At 41.5% G+C, this 26,145-nt stretch overlaps 1 protein-coding gene across 2 annotated transcripts in view; it reads left to right on the forward strand.

Annotated features, from left to right (window-relative positions):
* Positions 1 to 601: 601 nt before the first annotated feature.
* LOC143357109 (uncharacterized) overlaps positions 602 to 26,145 on the forward strand; it is a 40,327-nt gene continuing 14,783 nt past the window's right edge. For both annotated transcript variants that reach the window (XM_076793352.1, XM_076793353.1), the window contains exons 1-3: positions 602 to 880; positions 17,943 to 18,066; positions 18,223 to 18,308. In XM_076793352.1, coding sequence (XP_076649467.1) covers positions 806 to 880; positions 17,943 to 18,066; positions 18,223 to 18,308 — 285 coding nt within the window. In that variant the 5' untranslated portion in view covers positions 602 to 805. The remainder of the gene's footprint in view (positions 881 to 17,942; positions 18,067 to 18,222; positions 18,309 to 26,145) is intronic.

Consider the following 26,145-nt stretch of genomic DNA (forward strand, 5'->3'; position numbering starts at 1 on the left):
CTCATTCGACGAGAAATATCATCCCGCCTCGTAGTTAGAATTCCAGCCATCTTTTGGTTAATAATTGGAAATCAGTGGAACTATTGCACCCTCGCGTTATTTATACTCCCGTAGTCCGAATGTTCAACAAACACAAGAATAATAAAAACAATAGGTACGAATGGGCGGCTAAAATGGGGTAAGCTAAAATTATAACTAACAAAATAAAAATATATTACAAAACAATTTAAAAAAAGAAATAGGAGCCAAGTGAAAAATTCTTTAGCTGCTTAATAATTTTGGCAAGTTGAAAATAATATGTCGATGCGTAAATGCCAGCAGTCCCAATACAACCATATTTATCCATTTGCATGAGAATAAAACACAGAAATTAATGTTTCAATTACGACACCTACACGAACCCTAATCGTGCCGGAAATAATGATCACAGCACGTTCCTTTTATTCTCCATTCAGCGATCGCGGCTTTGTCCGCGAATAGTAAAGTTTTCCATTCGTGGGGTTGCGAATTGAACGCGCGGGAATCGAGCGCGCATGAGCGAGTTGAGTTTTCGCGCTATGAACAGTGCGAAGACCGACAGTCAGCTCCGGGCTACCGCACGCGCCGGTTACTATAGCCCGCGATCATGTTTTCGGCATAGTGACTCCACTCGTTCATTGTTCACGATACACCCGTGTTACTTGACGATGACTCGCGCGCCATTCTACGGTCCAGCGAGCCGTCCGATCAGTGTTTAAAATTCCATTGTTCTTCTTTTATTTCCGTCGCGGAGTGTGTAATGTGCTGTTAACCACGCGCCCGAAGCATGGCAATCATGCAGTCCTGTTGCTGCTGGCGGTCCGTCAGGAGGGGCAGCTTCGCATGTGCTATTTACACCGGGGTAAGCATTTTGCATTATCTTATTTCAACGTAAAATACTCCTTTAACCCTACTGTCAATAATCAAAATTTTCTCTTTTCAGTAATTCTTTTCTGCCCAACAACTTCGGAATTCATAGATTCAATTTATACGTTCACTCGGCATATTTTTGTGCTGAAATAAAAACTCATTTATTATTATCGAAGAAAGTTGAGGTCTATAGCAATTTTTATTTGTGCCGTCCACAGGTTAAAATGATTAGCGTTGGTCATACATAGACTGTAACGTAGAAAATAATAATTTTCTTTTCTTTTTATAATGTTTATTTTTTCCCCACTGATGCTTTAAACATTTGACGTTCCAACGATATTGGAACACGGACTTCAATATGTAAAAATTTTTCTAGTTTTTTTTAACAACCTATAACAGTAAAAAAATTAGTTGTGAACATAAACAACCCAGTATGCAGTCGATAAAAATAAAATTGCAGATGGAGGGTTAGTGGAATAAAAATAACTTGTCCATATTCTTACGTTCTTCTATTGTTTTCACAATTCTTTCCGTCTCATTTCTGCCATAAATAAATAAAATCCACAGTCTAATCATTACACATAATTACACCATAAAAATTCATAAAGATACTCGACATGCAAACACACATTTAGACCAAAAAAAAAAGGAATTAATTACAAGATTTAATTAGCTTGCAAATATTGAAGCAACTCGACGAGACTTCGTTAGTATTTCCAATTTCCCCCGCTCCCCCTACTTCGTCTTACGAATGCAAGAGGATCCTGGGGGGTTTATTAACGATCTTGGAGTGCCTTCCACTCGACCGACAAGCTTCGCGAGGTGACAGGAAGAAAATATTTACGCGGTGGAAAATAGTTCGCGCAGCTACAGTTAATTGCCAACAAACGGTAATCGAATAACGACGACGGACGAGCGCGAGTATTTTGACCAATAGGTCCAACCAGACAGGTGGTATTTCAAAATTTGTTGTTTTGCTATTTGACGGTCGACTATTTTTCCCCCGCGGCAATAAATACTCGTGCACGCGCGGGACCACCGTCGAATTTATTGTTGGCCTCGAACGCCACAATCGCACTGCATCTGCGTTTTCCGTTTATTTTCTTATCCGCGATAAAACTTTTGTGGGAAATTTATTTCTCTTGCTTCGGACAGTGAAGAAAAATTAATGTCATTCGTCCTTGAGGACTCGGGGGAAGCGCATTTAATTAAATCTCAATTGAGTTGACTTTATTTTAGACTTCGATGTATTTTAAACATTTTCAAGAGATGGAGACAATAAGAGAAGAAAAGCTTCGTTCTCGTCTAAAAATTCGCACCCTCGCATCATGCATTTTTTCCGCGAAAACGTTCTGTAGCTTCGATACTATGAATAATAAAATACTCGGTGCACACTTGAACGCAGTCTCCATAATTCCATTGATAGAAAGCGAGAGGGTAGAGGACAGTCGAAATGGGGTAGCAGTGTATGTATATTTATCGCCAATGTTTGATGTTCCGCCGTGAAACGTAACGGTAAGCCTGCTTGTTGAACAAACATAACAGCACTAATTGATTGGATATTGATCGAAATGCTTAAACTTTGGTGACTGTAATATTCTTCAGCGGAAAAATTCGTTGGAACAGTATTCACAATTTAATGATGTACAGGGTGACCCACGAATGTTGTACTTCCTTGAACGGAGAGATTCCTGAGGTCATTTGAAGTACTTTTTTCCTTTTCGAAAATGTTCTCGGTGGCTTTGTTCAGGAGTTATTAACGAAAAACACGGACCAATCCGAGCGCGGCTTCTGTGGACGGAGTTCGGCTCGGCCAATGACAACGCTACACTCAGCGGGACCCGTCGGTGATTGGTCCGTGGTTTTCGTTAATAACTCCTGAACAAAGCCACGGAGAACATTTTCGTAAAGGGAAGAATTACTTCAAATGACCCAAGGAATCTCTCCTTTCAAGGAAGTAGTTTTTTGGGACACCCGGTATATTATCCTGGGTTGGCCAATAACAGTTTTCCGAGGATAATGTGTAATCAAATAAAAGGAGAACGCTATGAATACAGAGCAGACGGTCCATTTGATTTCGAGGATCGTAGAAGGCACCGATAAACTTTGAAAAATTTACGTATTCGAGGGGTGTCTGAATTAATGCGTTTTATTGCTGCGGCACGGTCGTAAAGAGGGCAATAAACAGGTGTGCCATCATGAACTGCATCGCATGACCCACCCGTACTTATGCATGACGAGAGATCGTAAAGAACACAAGGGGTGGTGCTATACAACCCTTAACAGCGCGCAAAATCAAATTTTTCCCTGGCAAGGCAGAATATCTGCGATTTTTACCCTTAACTTTTTTTTTTATTAAATTTGGATGAAATTTTCCCCTTCTATACAATTCACTTAGATTTATAAAACGTATTGATTAAAGTGCTCTTACAAGCTCGGATACAAAATTTGAAAAAATTGGCTTTTACTTTTCTTCTCGTAATTCCGGACCTACAGCAATTCTTTCAAAATTTCGTTTACCCGTTGCTTAGTGAACTAAGTCTTCTGATATGTCAAGAAATCTCAACTCGTTTGGTTTAATTTTATTAAAATTATGCGACTTTTAAATGTGATCGAATACTTTTTTTCCAGGGGTTGTACAACTTCGGTAATATAAAGTTGCGTACATCTAATTTTGAATGGAACAGTTCGGAAATGTGAACTGTGCAAAAGGTCGTCCAACAAACTAGAAATGTTATAAAATGTGAGTCAACTTTCAGCAGTTTGACATAAAATACCATGAAAATATAAAGTGACTAAACGATTGTTCGAAAATTAATATTGAATGGTTACATTCTACAAAAATTACAAAACTTACGTTAAATCTAAGTTTAGATTGAAACACCCTGATTTTCGCTACTGTACGTATATTCTCATACCATTTTATTCGAATTGTCAACATTTTATTCGAATGCCGAACATTTTATTCGAATGCATGCTGAACTTATCATATATCACAATAGATATACGTCTCTATTTCTTGCGTAACTCGCGATACTATTGCAGTCGTATAAGGCAAACAATATTGGAAAATATCGAAGAAAAGGAATTGCATCGGAATCGCGCGAAATCCTTGGGAAAATGTAGGAGCACGCGTGGAATTCGCCTAAAATAATTTCAGAAGTTAGACTCAGTTTAGTTTGGCAATTGTTGCTGGGGATCGCATAAGTCAAAGGTTAAGAAAGTATACTATATACAATGAATAGTTGAAACTTTTTAATTGTTGCAATATTAGCAACTTTCCCCTACTTGCAGGACGTACGAAGAAAATAATGGTAATTATTCTAAGTTCTGGAATATATCGCAGTTCGCAAACTCACAAATTTTCGAAAAAAAAGGCCCAAAATGAATCTGCACACCTAATGATAGCGAATTCTCTTGTTTCGCGGTAGGAAACACGGTCCGTCAGGCCGATGCACCCGAAATTTGTTTTTTCGCCAGGATGCACCGTGCACACGTGCCGCGCGGAAATCTTCAATCACGAAATAAAATTGGCGAGCGAGTATCGGCACGTCGCCCATGTAAATTTGATTGCAAATTTTCGGTTATTTCCGGCGTTCAAATTGTCCCGAAACAATTCGAGCGAATAAAATTCCCATCGAACGACGGACCAGAATAGAACAGTGCCTTGAGCGAGAGAAAATCGACATACATGTCTCGCGACTTTTCCTTCCGGATTTTTGCTGCACGTATTGTGCAGAACAATTCGAAAATAATCCTTTTTTTCTGTTTGAAAAGTTTGGTTAATCCCAGTTCGTCCATTTTTCTGAATTATTCGAATAACAGTGAAATGAAGGCAGTGCCTGGTTTGGGATAAAAATATCCGGGCAAATAATACCCGTGTACAACGTGTGAAAAATGTCCTTGTTTACGTTGTTAACTACAAATATAGACTGCCGAAGATTTATGAAAAAACACATGTTCCTGAGTGTGTTCTTTCAAGCACATGTTCCAGAGTGCATTCTTTCGAATGCAAATTGCAGTGTGCATTCTTTAGAACGCCCATTTCAGAGTGCATTATTTGAAGTACATATTTCCGGACGCGTCTACCGGGGAGTGCACGTTTCAGAGTGCGTCAGTAGCACGGTGCCCGGAGTGCATTTTCCAGGGTCCATAAAGTGCATTATCTGCACCGCATCTGCTGAGTGCGTCCGTCAAAGTTTGAGCGCATTCGCCCTGCACTGATTCAAGATAACCGGAGACCAACGATCCGTTAAAAATCTACTAATCCATTTGAACGGTGTTTCACGAATGCATTTTTCCTTTCCCGATGCATCGGTATCCAAAAAATATGGCCGCAACGGTGAAAAGCTCTCGTCCGATCGTAAAAAGTCTCGCGAGAAGGTGGCGCAGTATACAATGAAACAAAGTTCCGTTTGGAACCATAAAACCGAGGGTGTTGCTTGCCTTTCGAACACTTTACGCAAAGTTAATCCGTAATTATCGGAAAGTTTAAACACTGTGCGCGCGTAGTGAGGCGGGCTTGTTGAACGTAACCGGACCCCGCCCGGTGGCTCGCGGGAATGCATAAAAAGAACGGAAAATCTGAAAGCACGTGTAAAGTTTTTATGGAAAACTCTGCATCCTGCATGAAGTTACAAGTTTATCCGAGCCACTCCGCAGGGACGGACGGCTATAGTGCTATGCATGTACCTCAACAAACAAGTTTACGCGAGGCTTGCAGCTGCTGAATGCTTATTATTTACCTAAACCGCACCTGATACTGCAGCTCGCCTCGTGAGCACTGTTCATAAAAAGAACATAAACGAAAGTCCCCAACTTGCTGTTTCTGGTGGACTGCGAAAAGTCTGTTTCGCATGCGTCGCAATATGCGAAAATTTTTACCACGAATTCGTTTTTCCTTTTTTTTTTTCATTAGCACTTTTAGTGACGCCTGTGAAATAACGACAAATTATTACTGTTCTTGACGATGACTTGTCGACTCACGAGAGCAGACTTTTATGCAAAATAATATTTGAGCTGCATTAATTGCAAGAACTACACAGATATTCGTTTTGTTTTTTCTGAATAATCCTAATTCGTGAAATGTTTTTATACCGGAAACGGGAGGATCCTTCCGCGAGGAGTTATTGAGCAAATTGATTGTAAAATTGAATTGGACGTTCAGGTAAACCCTCTTCCGTAATTTAATGAAAAAACGTAAGGAGGAAGGACGTCATTCGCCGAGTGGATTTAAAAATCTGTGTCCGGTTTCGTTATTGACGTTCCGGAATATAAAGTTGGGCAAAGAAAATCGATTCTCGTTTCCGTTAACCGCGAGTTGACGACTGCAATTTGTTTCAATTAAGTCAAACTTCTAGAATGCCTGAGTATCGATCGCCGTTGAGTAATTGTAACGCTGGTGACTGAGAAGTTCGCCGAACGCGGATGTAAAGATTTTTAATTGGCTAGAGTTCGAGGCGAATTAAAATCTCTCTGGTACCGTCGGTTTTCTTCTGGCGAAAATAAAGTTCGCAAGATCGGGAAAACCCGTTCGCGAAACTTCCTAATAGAATAATTAACTCTATCGAAAAGAGTTGACCTTTTAATAAAGCATGCGACATCGGGAGCGTTCTTTGATCGGCAAGTAGTTAAACATAGTCCGTGAGAAATCGATGAAACTTCGATGATTCTGAGCGTCGTTTCTTGGACGATTTTCCGCGGAGATTGAAAAAGATTTAAAAGCAGTGGAAGCATTAAGTGGTGCGAAATGAAAAATTGAATTATTTTTATCAACTCTCTACGGGAAATATCGATATAATACAGTAGCTTCTACTGTATAACTATAAAATATAAACTTGGGAGTTGTTAACTATGCTGGTGTTTTAAAAAACATTAAGAGCGTAAAATGGTTATATTTTAAACTCTACTGGCTTGTAAATCACTAAAAAATAGGACAAATATGTATCGATAAAGGGGTGATTTTTAAAGGAGTTGTTACCGCAACTTTTTTTACCTTCCCGATATACATTTAATTCTATTGTTCAATATTTCGGGTTCAAAGCGTATTTTTATTTCAACAATTTTTTTTATCCTGGATGCTGTGAAATTGGACGCAAATTGGGCGTTCTAAAATAAATATCGGTGTAGAGAAGTTTTGCGATTAATCCAGGTTAATGAATAATTGTTATTTTTACCCGTCGAAGCCCCGCGACGAATCGATGAAAATTTTCAATTCGAAAAAGCCATCCGCGAAGAGTGTGATATGTTCGAATTGAACATTACCAGTTATATACGCGCGCCGCGTCGGAAACCGTTGGTCAGGATTAATCAATCGGACAAATTCACGGAATTGAATCAGCCTCACCGATCCCGTTGAAATATTAACAACAATGGGAACGTGTCTTTATTTCGATTCACCGAATGACCACTGGAATCCAACGCCTGCCGCAGCTGGTAATTTGATATCGTTCGGGATCGCGTTAAATTAATTAAGATCAAAGTTGAACGATATCGAAACTCGAGATTCGCGTGCCCAATCGGGTTTTCCCTCGATCCGCGTTTAATCGTTTCGCGATTGTAATACCGGGAACATTGCCCGCGATCTCTCGAGGATTCGCGGCTTAGGTTCGCAAAAATTGGCCAATTGCGCCAGACCAATTGGCAACTCGACGCCGACGTCTTCGTTATCAGCGTGTGCTCGTTACGGCTTGTGCGAAATTCTGCGGACGGTGTTCGGATGCGAGTCAGAAATGACTCTTCTTTTCTTAATAGAAAAATTGACTTTTTAGCTTTTTTTTTATAAAAGAAAACATAAAGCTAGTAAATTTGAAACTTTGTATATATTTTTATTATACTTTCGTCATGTCACTCTTTGCAGTTCCATTTAGTTAAGAATACAGTGAGTAGCGTTCGTAGATTGGGCCGCTACTGAATAAATCCTGTTATTGTTATAAATATACGTCAGTCTCGTTTAGGGCTCGTGTAGATCAAAAATTAATTATTGTCCTCTTTCATGTAACTATTTCTGAGAAGCGTGTGGGAGTTAGAAGATATCCAAAATTCTTGGTAATTAAATCGAAAATGTCCGACTATCGTCTCGCCTGTAGACGGAACGATAAAAGAACAATTTCTTAATGCAAAGTTGAGATTTGTAGTCGATCGGGGTCCAATCCTCTATAAAATGAAAGTGATGCGAAATGGTCGCTGCGAGTGCTCCGTGGATCCAGCATCGAGCCCCGAAGGTAAGGGTCACTATCAACCAAGACAGAGCACCGAAGTCATCGACAGAAAGCGTCGCATTACGACGGGAAATAAACCGTAATCAAAGCAATATCGAGAAGACCACGGCCCCCGGACCGAATTCAATAAGCCATCGAAACCGGAGATACGCCACTCGGGTCGTTCCAAGGGGAGAAACTAGGAAAACTGGGAGGAGAAGCAGGAAAGCCTTGGTGTAAAGAAGCTCCACGAGCAGCCGATAGCCCGTTCTATCGGAGGAAGCCGAATTGTTGGCTTCGCCATTGTCTGCCGCTCGCGTCCTCGCAGGTTACATTGATTTCGGCGAACGAAAGATAGAACATGTTCTTCTTTTTCTATTTCATAAAATCGGGGGGGGGGAAATCGTGCTTCGATTCTTGAGCCCTCGTCGCGAAGGGGAAGTTTCAATCTTCAATTCAGTCGTTTGTCGGACGATTAATCAGTGCGAAAAATTTGTTAATGTTTTTAGGAAAGAAATCTCTCAAATTTCCTACCACTTCATGGTACAATTGTTGTACAAAAATCGTTAGAAGAAAATGAACCAGAGATTATGAAAGTATTCAAGCTTTAAAATGAAGAACGCAGAAAGATTTCCAGCCAAATACCAAATTAACGCCTTATCGAACAGCTTTTCGAGCCGGTGTATTTTTGCAATAAGTGCAACACCGCGGCCGAAATTGTCTTCGGAGCAAAAGCAGGTGTCCGGTGACTTCTGGAAGGGAGTGTATATCACGAAGAGACCCGATCGGAACGAATAGGTGTAATCGAACTCTCTCCTTCGCCTGCATCGCTCCTCTGAGCGGTATCGTGTGTCGCGCACGCGTGTCACCCCCCCCCCCCGAGCTTTTTCCAAACCGTACAACGAAATTCCATTTTACCCGACCGCCCTCGCCTGTGACGCCACTCGGAAATTCCGAATTAAAAATCGTCGAGGGGACACCCGGCAAAGCCTCTCTTATTTTCGTCCTCCTTATTTCGTTTCTGGGATTCCTGGCGTTCTCTCCCGGAGGCAACTTGTTCGTAACGTTCGAGGCAGAACGCCGCGGAAATAAATACTGCTGGAATTTTGGGAAGCCATCGCAAAGCCAGCGATATTCCTGCCGTTAAAATAATTCGATTTCGCCGCGGTTTCTGCGCGGCTTCCTTTCATCCGAAGTCTGATTATATCGTTCGGACGAAAATGTAATTCGATGGAACTTTGAATAATGTATTAGCTGCAGAAATTAATTTGCCAGCTTTTGTTCGCAAATCTGCGAAGCTGAAAGTGGAGCAAAATGAATCAGTGTATTGACAGGAGCTTACGTTTTTTTTTTTATTTTTATTGGTTCTGTCTGTCGTAGAATTGGAACAGCAAAATTTGTGATGTACGGATGTACGTCATAGAAACGTGTAGAAATAGCGACTACGTTGGAAATATAATGGTTTATTGTTTATCTACTGGGGGCGTGCGAGATCCGGAAATATCGGGTCGGTTCGGGTCGGGAACACGAAATTTTTTCGGGATCGGAACGGGTACCCGGAAATTTTGAGATTCTCGAAAGAGTCGGGATTCCCGAAAAAGCCGGGATTCTCGAAAATTTCTTCATTAAAAAAAAGTTTATTTATTATTAATAAAAGCCCAACAGACCGCTCTTGCTTCGATAAATTTTATTTCCAATCATTTGTTCAGCTGGATAAATTAATAATCCCTAATAAAATAATCCCTTCTGAAGTTCAATGGATTCATGCAAAAAAATATTTTATAAAATATTCGCTTTCATACAATTTATTCGCAATCATTTGTTCAGCTGGATGAATTCTTCCGTTTCGTCATGTAATTTGATGGAACTTTAAATTGAATTTGACGTATTAGCTTCGAAAATAAATTGGCAACGTTTCCTCTGTAAATCTGCGAGCTAAAAATAAATACAAAACGAGCAGACCTATAAAAAAGAGGTGATTTTTTAATTTTTACTTCTTCCTCGTATTGTTAAACGAAATAGAGCAAAATTATCGACGTATCGACACACGTCACAAAAACGCAGAGAAACAGCAACTACATGGTTTCATGCAATTTATTCGAAACCATTTGTTTTCCCGGATAAGTTCCTTTGTTTCATGATTTTTATACGAGACTGTATTTCAAGCGAAATTTTTTAAATACACATTGAAATATTTCGCTCGAACGAGGCGTCAACATTTGATCAACCGAATTAAACGATATTTTGTCCATTAGTTGCCGAAATGGGGGGTCGAAAGGGAGGGTCGAAACGAATGAATTGTTTAGGTAACGGAAGCCATTATTTCCCTCCGATATTGTTTCCTCGGTACCGTTTGTAGTCGCCGGAAGGCACTTAGCCTTTAAAACATATTTTTATTTGTCGAACAATCGAAATCGCTCGGACGCGCATCGTAAAATCCAATTCGACGGCGTGTGTACAGGCACACTCTCCGGCAAACATTTATCCGCGTGGAAGCATTTGTCGGGTTTTATATTCGGGTTGCTACGATGTATCTGGATTCTCTCCGATCGCGATTTATCAGGATAGATTGGAGTCGGCTGCACGGGGCTTCCATCGACGGCTGTTTCGCCGAAACCGCGTATTTGATTGACGCATTGTTCTGCAACAATGTTTCTACTTTCTGAAAACGTTCACACGTGCGTGCCGACCTTTTCCGACCGGCCTGTAGCCTCCTTTCGAAAGGTAGAAGTAAAAACACTAGCTGCAATATTGAACAAATGGTAAACTAGTAAATGGTAAAGCTGGCAAATGGTAAAGCTAGCTAGTAGTAAAGCTAGCAAGTAGTACAGCCAGCAAGTAGTACAGCTAGCAAGTAGTAAAGCTAGCAAGTAGTAAAGCTAGCAAATAGTAACGCTACCAAATGGTAAATCTAGCAAATGATAAATCTAGCAAATGGCAAATCTAGCAAATGGTAAATCTAGTAAATAGTAAAGCTAGCAAACGGTAAACCTAGCATATGGAAAACCTTGCACATGGTAAACCTAGCATATGAAAAACCTAGCGAATGGTAAACCTAGCCAATAGTAAAGCTAGCTAATAGAAAACCTAGCAAGTGGTCAATCTAGCAAATAGTAATCTAGCAAATAGTAAAGCTACCAAATGGTAAATCTAGCAAATGGTAAACCTAGCAAATGGTAAATCTTGCACATAGTAAAGCTAGCAAATAGTAAAGCTAGCAAATAATAAAGCTGGCAAATAGTAAAGCTAGCAAATAGTAAAGCTAACAAATAGTAAAGCTAGGAAATAGGAAACCTAGCAAACAGTAAATCTAGCAAATAACAATGCTAGTGAACAATACCTGAACTCAAAATTCAGTGCATATCCTGAAACCTTATTCATCCCACGACATATTGGGGTGTAACAATACCCCAACCCCGTGCACCAATTTCAAATGTGACGTACAGGAAATTTGCCCCGATATCCCGGACACTTTTGTGCGAAAGGATCAAGGACACCTCTGCACGTGAGCGTGAAATAGTGAAGATATTTCCAACAGCTTGGTCATCAAATATTTTCAGTTTAATCCGCGCCGCCGTGGGATACGACGACCAATTGATGATGTTTAATTACAATTTTATACTACTATCCGCTTATACCTGGATTAAGTCCGTTGAGTTTCAAACACGCCGGAATAATCGAGTCGCTGTCCGTGTCAGTGAAAGCTCGGGGAGTCTCTTTGTATCACGAACTGCGCGCGGAGCTTACGCAAAGCTCCGCGGAACACGCGTTTTCATTAAGGACGGATACGCGGTGCCGCCATGACACGCGTAACTTTTCCGCCACCGGCCATTATAAATTATAAATCGGATGTTATGGCGGTGCCCTCCTGCGAATCGATAACCCGAACTTCACCGACCTGTGCGATCTTCGTCCCCCTTTTCGTGCAATTTCTTTTTGCTTCGATGCACGAACGATCGCTTCGTTGAGCACATTCTTCGAGTAATTTCTTGGCCGGGGGCTCCGAGGATGAGTTGATTTGCTTTTGACCCTTCGTGGGCAACCTGGATCGTTCATGCACGCGGCGAAATTTCACTCTTGAATCTCTTCATCTTCTTTCCCATTAATATTTTTAACATTTGACGCTCCTACGATTTTATACTAAAACGTCATTGCGTATTATAGAATTAATATAAAAGAATAGAATTAATATACGTCAGAATAGAATTAATATACGTCCATTACGTATTATAGAATTCTTTAAAAAATTTTTGGGAAGCTTAGAACAGTAAAAAAATTAGTCGTGAGCATAAACGACCCTATGCAGACGGCGTCGATAAAACAAGGGTGCAGACGGAGGGTTAATTAGACGCACACTGTTCCGAAGATGGTACACCCATTATTCTTTAATTTATTCTACGCCCTTTGTCAAGACTTTTTTTTTTAATTCTTCAATTCGTAGTCTTCGAGGAAACAGTTTTTCTTCAGATCCTTTCTGATCGAAAATAGGAAAAGAAGAAACAATTCCTCGAAGGAGTCATTAACAACTAAACGACTAAATAAGAGCACGACCAAATACAACTTATGCAGCGTTACGATAGAAGAAAATCATGTCGACGGAAAACAGAAAATTTCCTCCCTTGCACACTACTTTCTATTCAAACATCAAGCAAATAGGACAGTTCTGTATAAAGAGGTAAGAAAGTAGAATCGATCGAATAAAATCTACATTAAACACAAGTTCTTCCGTGTTACGGTAAAGGGAAACCGTGTCGTTTCTAAAAAAAAAAGAAAATTTCCTCTCTCTCTCTAAATATTTTTTACTAAGATGTCGAACAAATAGGACAAGATTGAGAATGAAAAATTGAATCTACATTTCATCAAAATTGTTGGGTGTTGTAGGAACACACAGGAAATTGCGTCACCGTTTCTGCGGAGCCGTAAATTTCCTCCCTTCGCGAGTCTTCTACTAAAGTAAACGAACAAGTGATGCTATTCCGCGAAAGTAGAACGAAATGGCACAAATTGAATGAAATCGACATTGGTCACAAATTCTGTTGGATTGTAATAAAACTGGTCGTGTACTCTGGTCGGTATCAGACAAACAATGTGCCAATACAATTTCACAAATGATAAATATGTTTTCCGCCAACTAGGGTAAAGGACTCGTCTGCTGTGTGGGTACCAATTACTGTGCCTATATCTAGTACACTTATTTTTAAAGCTTAATGAATATTAAAAAAGTTAATATACACGTTACATATCTCTTTTTAAATATTCACTATGCTTTAAAATAAGTATACTCAATATAGTTACAGTAATTTTTACCCCCGCAGTAATTGGGGCCCTTACCCTAGTTATTACCAATACTTTCGACCCTTAATTGGAGCTGATGCTACCCCGCTCAAATTTATTAACGTTTAACTAATTTTGGATTCAGATGGAATATTGCTGTCTGTGACTAGCTTTCTATTTGCCTATTTACTTTTAATATTGGATCTAATTTAGTTGAACCATTGCATTTTTTAAATTTCGCTGGTTCATTTAATTCTCAAACCTTCCACCGAACTATAGTTCTGATATTTCATACCTCTCAGCTATTCAGCAGTCGAACACCACGGGAAATTATGGCGGCAGAAAATTTCCTCTCTCGAAAATCCCCGCAAAAACGTCTATTGTGCATGCTGCAACCCCGTTGCCCAACGTAAGGCGAAAGAAGCATGGCGGACGCGATCCCTCACGGTTCCGCGAGCATGTTCGCGAAGACGGACGCGCGCAAAGTGACGAAATTGGTCCAAGGCCATCGCAACTAACCGGCAAGAGACAATAAGTCGGGGAGGAAGCAATTTCAATAACCTACGCTGGATCGATCGATCGCGGTCGACTATCGGACAAGAATGGCCACGTTGCGAACACCACCCTTCAGAGAAAACGCGCGTCTCTTTCGCGACTCTCGTCCGCGCAAGTGTACGGCACGGATTGTAAATCATCCATAACGCGTGTCAAATCGGTCGTGAAATGATAAATGTCAGCAAGCCGCGACGGACGGCTCGAACTTTTCCTTTTTCAACGATTTGATACGGCCGGTGACAGCGACGCGCACCTTTCGCCGAAAATGATGAATCGATGCATTATTTATCGCTCTCCGAGGTAATTATGTCATATTAGTTCCGCGTGGTTTCCTCTGCAAAATTATTGCTGCCATTAAAATGATTTAAAGCTGCTCACTTTTTTCTCACAGTGGCTTCAATGAATCGGATATTACAAAATTTTTATAGATTTTTTGGTGAAATTTTGAAAATAATTTATCGAGTTTTGAGCGTAATTTTGTGACATTCTGCTTGGTTTCCTTCTTTATATTTTCGAATGAATAATAATTTCACCTTTCGTCCATGGAATCCCGTTCGATTAAAACAAATTATTTATTTAGTGTGAGACGGCTGGTATTAGTTATGCTAACATTAATGGTAATAATTGATTTTCGGTCAAATGAGTACGGTTAGTCATATGATCAGGTGTCCGTTAAAATAATATACAATTATTTCTATTATAGAGGGGTAAAAATTGTGGTAATCCGTGTTTTGTTGTGACGTCAAAGTGATCACGCTGGTGAAATAGAGTGGACAATTAATACTACTGAGCGAATGTTGCAAATTATTAGCAACATACTGATGGTAGAAAATTAAAGGCATTCGTGCAAATGAATACCATAGCCGCAGGGAATATTTGTTTCGGAAAATTAATAAAGCAAAAGTGCGCGAAACAGGGAACGTGTGCCAGCCACGTGTTTTCATATTTCAGAAGGGATTCGCGGACAGAGAGGCAAATAAATAAAATAGCGATGCTCGCACTGATATGAAATTTTCTTTTTATTTTTGTTGCGACCTCCGTCCGTCGAATATTGACAGACGTCGAGGAATCACTCTATATTTAACCTAATATTGAATTTTTCCGCCTTTTGTTATTCTTCGAGACGAGCTCCTGCGTTCACTGCCAACCCTCGAAATGTGGGATTCTTCAGCCTATCGGGCACTAAGTATTCAAAATATGTTATTTCCGCCGTCTGCTATATTTATCTCCATCTGTGATTTCAAAATTGCTATCTGAAAATTAATTATAATTTAGGAGAGATATTAAGTAATTGGTTCGATATTAAGTAATTGGTTCGTTTTCTGTAATTGAACCAGGATCTACGTTTCGCGTATACGCGCAACCTGATTCGAGGATTCCATTCAATGGTTAATTGCGAAATATTATTTCCGGTAGAACTTTTTCGAAATCGATAGAGCCAACGAGGTTGCGTACAGAAAGAAATACATTACAATAAATTTCGGAAGTGCGCTCGGTAAACTTTAACTCGTTTTTCATATTCTGCATCGTTCAGTCATCATCTATCTTGCTTCCATGAGAACGTAGTTAACAGAGAAAACATTTCCCAACGAAGTCGATGGAAACAAGCACTGCAACAATCTCTTCCCGCAAGAACATAAATTTCAGGAGCCGTAAAATTATTGTAGAGCCTGCGAACAAAAACGGGCAGAACTCTGAAGAAAGTTCGACTGTGTATCAAGCTGAATTTTCCCTTGAAAAACATTAATTTCAGAACGTTATAAAAAGTCATGGGAACAAATCTCAAGACAACGAATAATGCAACTCTGTTTTCTAATCCTGAATTTTCCTAAATGTCTGAAAACACTGTTGAATATTTTCTTGATTTGATTGAAATGATTTCTTATTATTAAAAATCCTGCAATATTAATGACAGATACGACGGAAGAATCAGAGATATTATATTTCCGACAAAACAGTGGTAAAGTTTGCCAAAAAAGAAAATTGTTTAAAAAATGTCTTCTAATGAAAAAAATAAGTATTTTCATGTTGTTTTATATGTAACGAGTTCTACCATTGCGTACGATTGAAGCTCGAGTCTCGGAAAAGGAAAAACGAGTTCGGAGGGCGAACACAACTCGCGTTAATAAAATCATGGAAAAATACAGGATACGTCAACGGTATGACGGAATATTCTATTTGATGGCGAAACAACCCGAACGGCACTCGTGCGTGACAAAATTGTCTGGACATGAACTACCCTCGTTCCCGAGGGGACGCGATCCGAATCAGGAACTCGGATTCCTTCGGGATGCCTTGTTTTCCCGGTAGTCGGAGGCGGCTGGGTTCGTGGCAAAAAAAAAGAGACAGCAGGAACGAATACAGATCAATCGTCGGGGAATCAATAGCGATCGGAGCTAGCCCGGGCCCGTGGAATTTTGCCGAAGAGAACAGGCGGCTGGAGGCAATAAAATGTGCAATCTTGGGGGTGTAGAGCCGCCCTCCATCTCCGTGGAACCGGTAGCCGGAAATTTCATTTTAAATTCGAACGCGTTCTCCGGTTATGACGTCGACAAAGCTCAGAGCGGCTCGAGCTTGTCGATAACGCATGGTCGGAGTCCTGTTTTTTTTTTTTAGATTTCGCCTGTAATTAACGTTGTCGCGAGACCGAACCCTCTGCGCGAAAATCGTTTCGAAATTCGTTCGTGTTGATTGTTCCTGCAATTTACGAATTTCTCACCGAAATCCCTTCGGTATAAATTCATTTTGTTTTGAAGAAAGTCTTGATTGACGTTCTTTACGCCTCCGGGAATTCACGAGAAACGATTTTTGTGAAATCTGCGAACCCCTTGTGATGATTTATTTGAATCCTTTAAAATTATAAATCCCTCGCAAGTGAATTTGTCTCGTTGAAGAAAATCTTGCTTGTGTTTTTACACCTTGTAGAATTCGGGAGCATCGATTTTTACGAACTGGGATGATTCATTTTAATCCTTTGAAAGTATAAATCCCACGGACGTTTCTAGACTTTGTGGAATTTGTAGCATCGATTTTTATGAAATGTGGAAGCAGAAGGCTTTGCACCTGCATTTATGATTTATTTTACAGCAACGAGCATGAAAACACACAAAGCAGTAAAACCATTAGAAGAATTAAATAATACTTTTCTATTATTTCCAACCTACTGAACCTGTCAACTAGGAAAATATATTTTTCTGTTGCTCCAGTTCGTTGCATGAACGTCCACAGTCCAGTGATTAACCTTCCAGTATTATTTCCGTCTTGCTACCATGCGAAACTAAAATGCCGGCCCTGATAAATTCCGTGCTAGAAAAGTTGGCAGAAAAATATGAGCCGATTTCACAACGTGCGTTAATTTATAATTACGTTGAACTACGCGAGAAGTTTGCCTACAAAATTCCGCGGAGAATTTTAACACTAGGTTTACGGGACCTGTCAAAACAACGGGTTCTAATATTTTCAATTTACAATTATTAATATCCTAAAGATACATCCACGAGGAATTATTCAACAAATGTATTTCTTCGGGTATATGTTATTTTAAAAAATGGCGAAAAATTTCGGCAGCACATGTTCTCGTTATTTCTCTAAAGTAATGTAAAACAGTCACTTTTAGTGCTCCGCAAACCTAGTGTTAAACAGAGGATGAAGGTAAAGAGTTTCCTATTGTTCCAGTATTCTGGGTTAACCGCTGACGTCACGGCCGTGTCTCGTAATGCCGTGTACACACGTTGGGGTCCCGCTGATTCGGTGAATTATAATAGACTCGATCCCAGAAAAAGTGTGGTCGAGCTGCCGCGCCAGCAAGACGGCGGAAATTTATGGCACTGTGTGCTGCCGTTTATGAAGGATCTATCAAACATACTTCGTATGCGGGATCAACTTGTACTCAGCAATTTTGTTGTGTCGCATGCTTACGCGGCGGGAAATGTCTGTGAGAATTTATGCAAACGCGAGGGCCAATTTGCGCGAAACGCGATGGACCGTTAATTCGACTTTGTTCAGGCGATACTCTTTTTGTTTCAGATATACTTCACCGCGCTGGCGCTAACCACCGGCAAAGTGCTCCAGGGGGAGAGCGAGTATCTGAGGGGAAATCGTTCTTTGCCGGAGTCTATCAGCTTCCTAGAAGCGGACACCATATCCCCCAGTGAGTAGCCATCTCGTAATAACGGGAACGCGCGTTCACCGTCTCTGAAACGTAACCGATGACCAATAACTGTGTTCCCGTAACTGGGAACGCAACACGCTCGACCACCACCGGAACAATAAATGTCTTACGTATAACGCGCTTCTGTTGCTTCAGCCACGGTGAGGTTCAACGTGGTCCTGCTCCTGTGCTCGTGCTGCGGCGTGATTTGCTGCATCCTGCTCCTCTATGGTCTCTTCAAGGTGAGCCTCCTCATCTCCGGGCAACGAAATTGCCACGGCTTGCGCACAGCGGCGATAGCTTTAAGAAGGTTAGGCTACTCGGAAATTCAAAGAATGTCAAGACTGTGCAGCAGGAAAATTGTATAAAAATTCACAAAATCCCCAGTCTGATAAATACCCCGATACAAGTGGAGGATGAAATCGCCCCTTGCAAAATTTCAATTAACTCGAGAACCATGAGTCTTTGAAACAATTCAATAGACACATTTCACACTAGGTTTACGGGACCCGTCAAAATGACGGGTTCTAATATTTTTAATTTACGATTATTGAGATTGTGAAGATTGTGACTTCCTTAGGTATATATTGTTTAAAAAATGGCTGAAAACTTGGATAGACACATTCTTCTTATTTTTATAAAGTAATGTAAAATACTCACTTTTAATGCTCCGTAAACCTAGTGTTAAAGAAATGTAACTTTTATTTTTACTTCTTTTAGGGAGCTTCCCGAGTTGTACCCTTCCTGAGAATTTCTATCGAATGTTGTATAATTGTACAGTTAGTGTCTCTTTTTCTGTATTTTATTTATTTAAAGCGGTTTTTAGAGCAGTAAAAATAACATATAGTTGTACGAACAAGCCCTACAAAGGATTTGAAGCTATGGCAACGAACACTAGAGCGCATTTTGATCGCTGAAGTATTGCGGACAGTCGAGCGAGCTGTGGAATCCTTGGATGTAAGCCCCGGATGACAAATCCTTCGTAATCCCTTCTGAAATCAACGTGTACGTCAAAACATAGTTAAATCATATGATTTATAGCTTTTACAGGGTACTGTGTGTACAATTGTTCATACAATTCTTTCCACTGTTCTCAAACGTTTTAATCGTCATGTGTCGTCTGTTTAGTGTAGCAGGATGTATCGATTGGTCACAAATCCGGGGTCCACGCGCAAGGACTCTTTCTCGCCGGCAATCTTCTAGATCTAAAAATACTTAAAATGTAGTTCAGCTGCACAATTTGATATTGACTTTATCATGAATTAGTTACAAATGCAATCTACGAAAACGTGAAATCCGGGGTTCACGCGCAAGGACTTCAGCAACGAAAATATTTCAAATCCGCGAAGGCGTTTCGGATCAATTTTATTCAAAGTCTGTGCATTATATCAAGGCGCAGAATACAATTTCATGGGACGAAGAAAGCAACAGCTTTCCGGAAGAAGATGAAATTGCGGCGACAACGAACGTTCCCCCGAGCAAAATTAATTAACGCGTTTAACAGCGGCACAACGGAACGTTTCTCGGATTCCAGCACTGTTTCCGGCAGTCTGCCGCGAGATTTCGTTTGTGTAAATATTACCGGGAGACACCACCGGGTCCCTGTAAACCGTGTCTGATCCCGAGTCGCGTGTTTCTTACGCGAAATAGGAATCGTCGACGCGAGAATGAGATTAATTCCGCCTTTGAGCGACGCGCGCCTCCGTCGACAATCCCTCGAGCGCCGTTTCCAATGTTGCAAGCGAGCGCTGCGAGGATGTCAGAGGGGCAGGGTGAGAGGGAACGAGAAGGAGGATGACAAAGACAGGAAAACCGAGGGAAATCCCGCCTTACAGATTTAGTCGCAGGTCGGAAATTGTTTTTTGCCGAATGAATTTTCCCGGAGAAACGCCCCGGAAATCGGAGAGGGAAATTCAAAGGCGAGCTGAAACAGTATTTAATTAGAAGAAAAATATGCGTGAATGTTATGCGCATATTTGTTTCTCGCCAACGATTCAGTTACCCTCCGAAGGTGTATCAAATTATTAGCGAGTCTTCTGTGAAAATGTGCTTGCATATTTTCACCAGGAACTCCGTATCGCGAAGAATTCGAAACAGTTCCGTGGAATTTTTCTTTCACCGTGAACCGCCCGATGGCTGTTTCGATATTGTGATTCGGTCCAAAGAGCTTAAAAGAAAATCATTATTTGTCTTATTTTATTTTAATTTGTCTACGGACAGATCCGCGGTCTAATAATGATTTCGATTATTTTAGATTTGCTTCCCCGCCGGAAAAAACGTCTTTCCTTTGATTTACTCCGGTGTTTTAAATATGTCCGAAGTTCACCGCTTGGGGACAGAGTATATCGAAGTCGAGGGACATCTAGGGTCACGATATGTTCCACTGTCCGACAAGCCAAAGCCCGCTAGGACCACTCGATCCTCCGTGATTCTTCCGTATCAAGGAGCCAGGCTCCTTCGGGGCGATGATAAAAATTGCATCGGTCCTGCGAAGACCGCGGGGGTGGATTTGTCCGTCATTTGGGATAAACCAACTGGAGGACCGATACGAGGGCGATAAGACGTCGATTACGAGGGACACTAGAATACTCGGATTACAACGCTGTACAGTTCCCGTAAAACGGCAGGAAACGCTGAACTCACGGAAAAGATCGACTCTTTCACCGGGGCGGCGGCGACGGCTACCACGAAGAGCTAACCAACGTTCTTGGTTTTGCATGTTGCCTCGAGAAATGAATATTTTATGATCCCCGCGAACATTTACTTGACCCCGTATTACGTGTGTACGTGATGCCGAGGGTCTTGGAACACGGGGTGGTCCCTCTTTAATTAGAAAATCGAAGAAACTCGGCTGTGTAACACGGTATTTCCATTAAACGAAGCGCAAACTTGGGGACGAGCTTCGGGAACCTCGTTGCTTCGTGAAGTTTGCGAAGACGATCCAAGGAAATGTAAAGAGCAAGAATTTGCGGAAAGAAGCTTATAAAATAAACCGGTTCTCGCTAAATGAATCAAGTAACGTTCAGTTGAAGGGTTGGTGGAAACGAGTCCGAATAAAGTAAAACCAGCTGACCGATAGTAACTTGAAGCTATTTTGTTTCCCACGCAAACTGAGCTAATCGGGAAGAGATCGGCAGAAACACAAGTTTTGCGAACAATTAAGTAATTTAAAGCACGCTAACGAACAGGACAAGAAGACTCGACGGGAAGGTTGGTTAAGAAATTTCTTACTTGTTTAACAGTGGAAGCATGGTAACTTTTGGAGCAAATCAGTCGACGTGCTCTCAAAATTATGCACCGGCGTGTGTTCGTCGCAAAGCAATGTTGCGTTGCTTTGAGAGGTATACCATGATTGTAAAGCACGAAGGCAACAAAGAACACGCTGCGTCAGAGTCGCAGATAAAAAATGAAAGCGGGTTCCGTGGAGGAAGAAGAAGAACGATGGGGAGAGGATAGTAGGACAGTATCTAGTCAACGAGGGAGCAAAAAATTTACGAGCCAGATAAGCCAGCACACCCTTGACTGACATCGTCCGACCGCAAAATCTCTCCGGAAAGTTTCCCCGGGATCGAATTGAATCTTCGTTACCGCCCTACGGAAACTCGAGGCTATGCAAAGTCGAAATTGAACGGCACATGCGCGGAGGAACGGCAAACTTATTGTCGTGTCGTCCGTTAAAGCTACCGAAGTCCTACCGAAAATCAATTTTTATTATTACGTTCGAAAAGAGTCATCTTCTCCGAGTATAACGTCAGTTTGCGTCGAAGTGCCTTTAAAGACACGTGCCGCCATTTTGACAACAGCAATAAGCTCGAAAATATTCATATTTGTACTACACGATGTTAAGCAAATATTGCATAAAGGAACAAATTTTTACCTTGTTTCGTTTTCTCAGAATTAATTCTGGAAGATTAATTGTTTCTAAAATTAAATAATTTCTGAAAAGCGTCTTCAAAGATCGTTGCGTGCCGCCATTTTGTTGCTACTTGGAGGCACGAATAAATCTGTGAATTGTTAAAAAAATTAAAGACTCCTTTCCGCAGGTTTTGCTACGCAAATGTACATTTCGCACATGCATTTCACAAAATGGAAACGTTAACGCGGACCGAGGAGATTTAATTAATTCGGACGCCAGAGACTTCAGTGTCATTACGATTTAATGAATTCCATTCGGCGAACGATTTACGTTGTATTAATAAATTGCGCGAGCCAATAGTTGCATTATCGAGGGGATGGTCTTCATCCTCGGCAAACAAGATTCGTTGCGAGCGTGTAATTGTATAGATTCCACGAAAAGATATTTGAACATTGTACACTAACGAGTCAAATCAATGTCGATGGACGGAAAAGGGACGCGACAAGATATTCAAATCGAATCATTCGATGAAGCCGCACGTGGCGGGCAGAACTACTTTGTGTGTTCCGTTATCCTTGCATTAGAATAATCGCTCCTCGACGCGCTTATGTTAGCGTGCCCGTCTGAAACGGGGAATTGAATTCCCTCGCGAGAAAGTGGCTCGCCGCAGAGTGTATTCTTATACCGGAATACGACGCAGGATACCAGGATTTCAGGCTCGATCTTACAAAGATAAATGGGGAAAAGGCTTCCTCGAATGGAGACTCGGCAAGATCTAGCCCACGGTGTCTCGACACTTATGGATCGTGACGTTTCGTAACGCGGAAGACGCTTTATCCACAGAAATCTGCGATTTCTTCTTGCGTGTGTGCCGTATACCAATTCTTTTATTTTATCTTAACCGCTGGGAATTTTCTAGTTTTTGGAATACCCGCTTCCTCCCGATTTAAAAACTTATAGAATTACTCTACGTGGATTTCTAAACATTAAATTGCGAGTCGTTTAAATCGGTCCGATTTCTACCTTCCGAATCGTACATCGATCCAATTAGAGTCTCTCGACTCTTAAGCACTCTCGTAACTCTCATCTCTCGAGGAGATCTGTTCCTATTTCTATCCTCCTAGCTGCCATCAGGTTTAATTTGAAACGTCATGTCTTCCACGGCAAAATATTGTATTTATTAAAAATCTAATCTTTTACTTAGAATTTCAATATCGACCACAATTTTCACGCGAAACAAAAGCTGTGCGCATCAATTGCCAGGAACAGGAGCCGCTCGAATTACACTACACGGAGTTATTCGACTAATTCGCGGGCGCAGACATTTGCTCGCGGCATCCGCGACACGCTCGCATAATTAAACCGACAGCGCCTAATTGGAACCTCGCGTGGCATCAATCAGCGGCGTCGTCTGGGCGTCTCGGCGTCTTCGACGGGTGGGATCCACGAGGGCACCGTGTTTTCATCGGTCGGCCGACTTATGGCGGCTGTGCGAATCACGTTGCCAGCCGACAACGTGATCGGGCTTCGACGATGCAGGAAAAAAGTGCGAAGCTCCATCGATACGCGTCTCGATTCTCGATTCTCGGGGCCGTGGGAGAGAGCCCATTCATTGCTCTCTTCCCCGGTCAATTGGAATTCAATTCCTTCGAATCCGCGACACTTGTCGGGCTGGGGTGAAACGGTTCGCTGCTCGTTGCGGCGCTCCTCGGGGACCCTGGATCTGCAAAACGTTACACAACCCGTGGGCGTCGTTGCCATCCTGATCGAAGGACAAATCGAGCATAGAATCAACGCTGGTTTCAACTCTCTGGGGCAGAGAATTCGCCAACCAGCGAAAAATCATTTTACCAGTCAGCAGTTAATTACATTAAAAAGGCCGAGAGAAAGGTTGAAACCAATGTTAAAATTATATTATAATATTACCTGGAAATTCATTTCGCCGGAGGTTATTAAGTGCTAAGAGATTTTCAGAGCGTGCTGAAGACGGGCGAGCCCGCAAAGAGTCGATTCGCGCGAATACCTCTTCATTCAGCTGTGACAACGGTAGAGGCCGAATTGCGTTTAGCATTTCCATTAACAGATCCACGACAGGCTCTCCTTTCTCGCTTGAACAAATAGGAACACGTTTTCGTATCGGATCTGCGACCCATTGCGTCCGAGTGGTATAACGCGCGAGGTTAACGTTAATTTCTCTGTGGAAATATTAGAAGCGAATGAAATCTAGAGAAGAAATTGTTTCAAGCGCCAACACCATTCGCGAACTATTAAGGATATACAGCTACCTACAATTTTTCTAAAGAACAGATTTTTGCCATTACCAGTGTTTTCTCGATTTTTATTTCCGGCTCGCCGCATTATAAACCAAGTTGTTTTCTCTGGAAAACCGCTTCACGATTCGAGCGCTAAACGTACGGCCTGGCGGGTCGACGTTCCTTCTTTTTATCGATCTCTTCATCCATTAATCACTGCTCAGTGAGACTCGACTGCCGCGTCTATTTCTCGATGCCGGCCCGCCAGGAATAACCATGGCAACGGGTTTTCCTCCGCGATCTACATATTCGGACTTTCGCCCTTTCCCATTCTCGCCGGTCATTCATCATACCAGGCGCCGTCATTTTTTAATGAAACACCGAAACGTGTACTCCCCGGGGACACGAGTATTTTCGCAACGATTCTTCCCGTTCGACTTGTTCGATGCATACACACGTCACGGAACAGGGATTATGGGAGCTCGATTGGGGTTCAGGTCTCGAAGTCTTTGAGGCCGGGATTGGCTTGATAAGGGAACTTATTGAAGATTAAATGTGTTCGGAATCGATAGAATGTCGTCCATGCCATTGGGTCCGTTTTTATCCGGGAATCTGATCCCCTGACCCTTCTAATGCGAGCAACACTAATTTCGGGTGTGATGGGGGTTGCAATCAAATTCTGAATGAAATTGATCCACTTGGTGGGATATAAAGGTTCGCCTTTGTGTATCTTTGTGCTTCTTTGCGAAACTTTGTGCAATCTTGTACTACTTTGTGCAACTTTGTACTACCTTGTGCAACTTTGTACTACTTTATGCAACTTTGTACTGCTCTGTGCAACTTTGTACTACTTTGTACAACTTTGTACTACTTTCTGCAACGTTGTACTACTTTGTGCAAGCTTGTACTACTTTGGCGCAGGCCTGTACTACTTTGTGCAAACTAGTACTACTTTATGGAAGCTTGTACTACTTTGTGCAACTTTGTACTACTTTGTGCAACGTTGTACTACTTTGTGCAACGTTGTACTACTTTGTGCAAGCTTGTACTACTTTGTGCAAGCTTGTACTACTTTGTGCAAGCTTGTACTACTTTGTGCAAGCTCGTACTACTTTGTGCAAGCTTGTACTACTTTCTGCAACTTTGTACTACTTTGTGCAACTTTGTACTACTTTGTGCAACGTTGTACTACTTTGTGCAAGCCTGTACTACTTTGTGCAAACTTGTACTACTTTGTGCAAACTAGTACTACTTTATGGAAGCTTGTACTACTTTGTGCAACTTTGTACTACTTTGTGCAACGTTGTACTACTTTGTGCAACGTTGTACTACTTTGTGCAAGCTTGTACTACTTTGTGCAAGCCTGTACTACTTTGTGCAAACTTGTACTACTTTGTGCAAACTAGTACTACTTTATGGAAGCTTGTACTACTTTCTGCAACTTTGTACTACTTTGTGCAACTTTGTACTACTTTGTGCAACGTTGTACTACTTTGTGCAAGCTTGTACTACTTTGTGCAAGCTTGTACTACTTTGTGCAAGCTTGTACTACTTTGTGCAAGCTCGTACTACTTTGTGCAAGCTTGTACTACTTTGTGCAAACTTGTACTACTTTGTGCAAGCTTGTACTACTTTGTGCAAACTTGTACTACTTTATGCAAGCTTGTACTACTTTATGCATCTTTGTGCATCTCTGTGCAGCTCTGTGCAGCTCTGTGCAGCTCTGTACAGCTTTTTGCAGCTCTATACAACTTTGTTCAACTGTGTGCAAGTTTTGACGAGTTGTTCAACAGGTTCGCTCGGAAAACGATCACTTTCGGATGCCCGGCGATGCAACCCGACACAGCTTGAAGTTCTCAAGCGAAGCATTAAACTGAGGGCAGCTCGCGGTCGGCTCGCAATCGGATCAGAGGCACAATTGATCGAGGATGCTAACAATGGATTAAATTTTTTATTGCGCGACCGCGCCGG

The sequence above is a fragment of the Halictus rubicundus genome, chromosome 9, assembly GCF_050948215.1.
Source record: "Halictus rubicundus isolate RS-2024b chromosome 9, iyHalRubi1_principal, whole genome shotgun sequence".
Taxonomy (NCBI): Eukaryota; Metazoa; Arthropoda; class Insecta; order Hymenoptera; family Halictidae; genus Halictus; species Halictus rubicundus.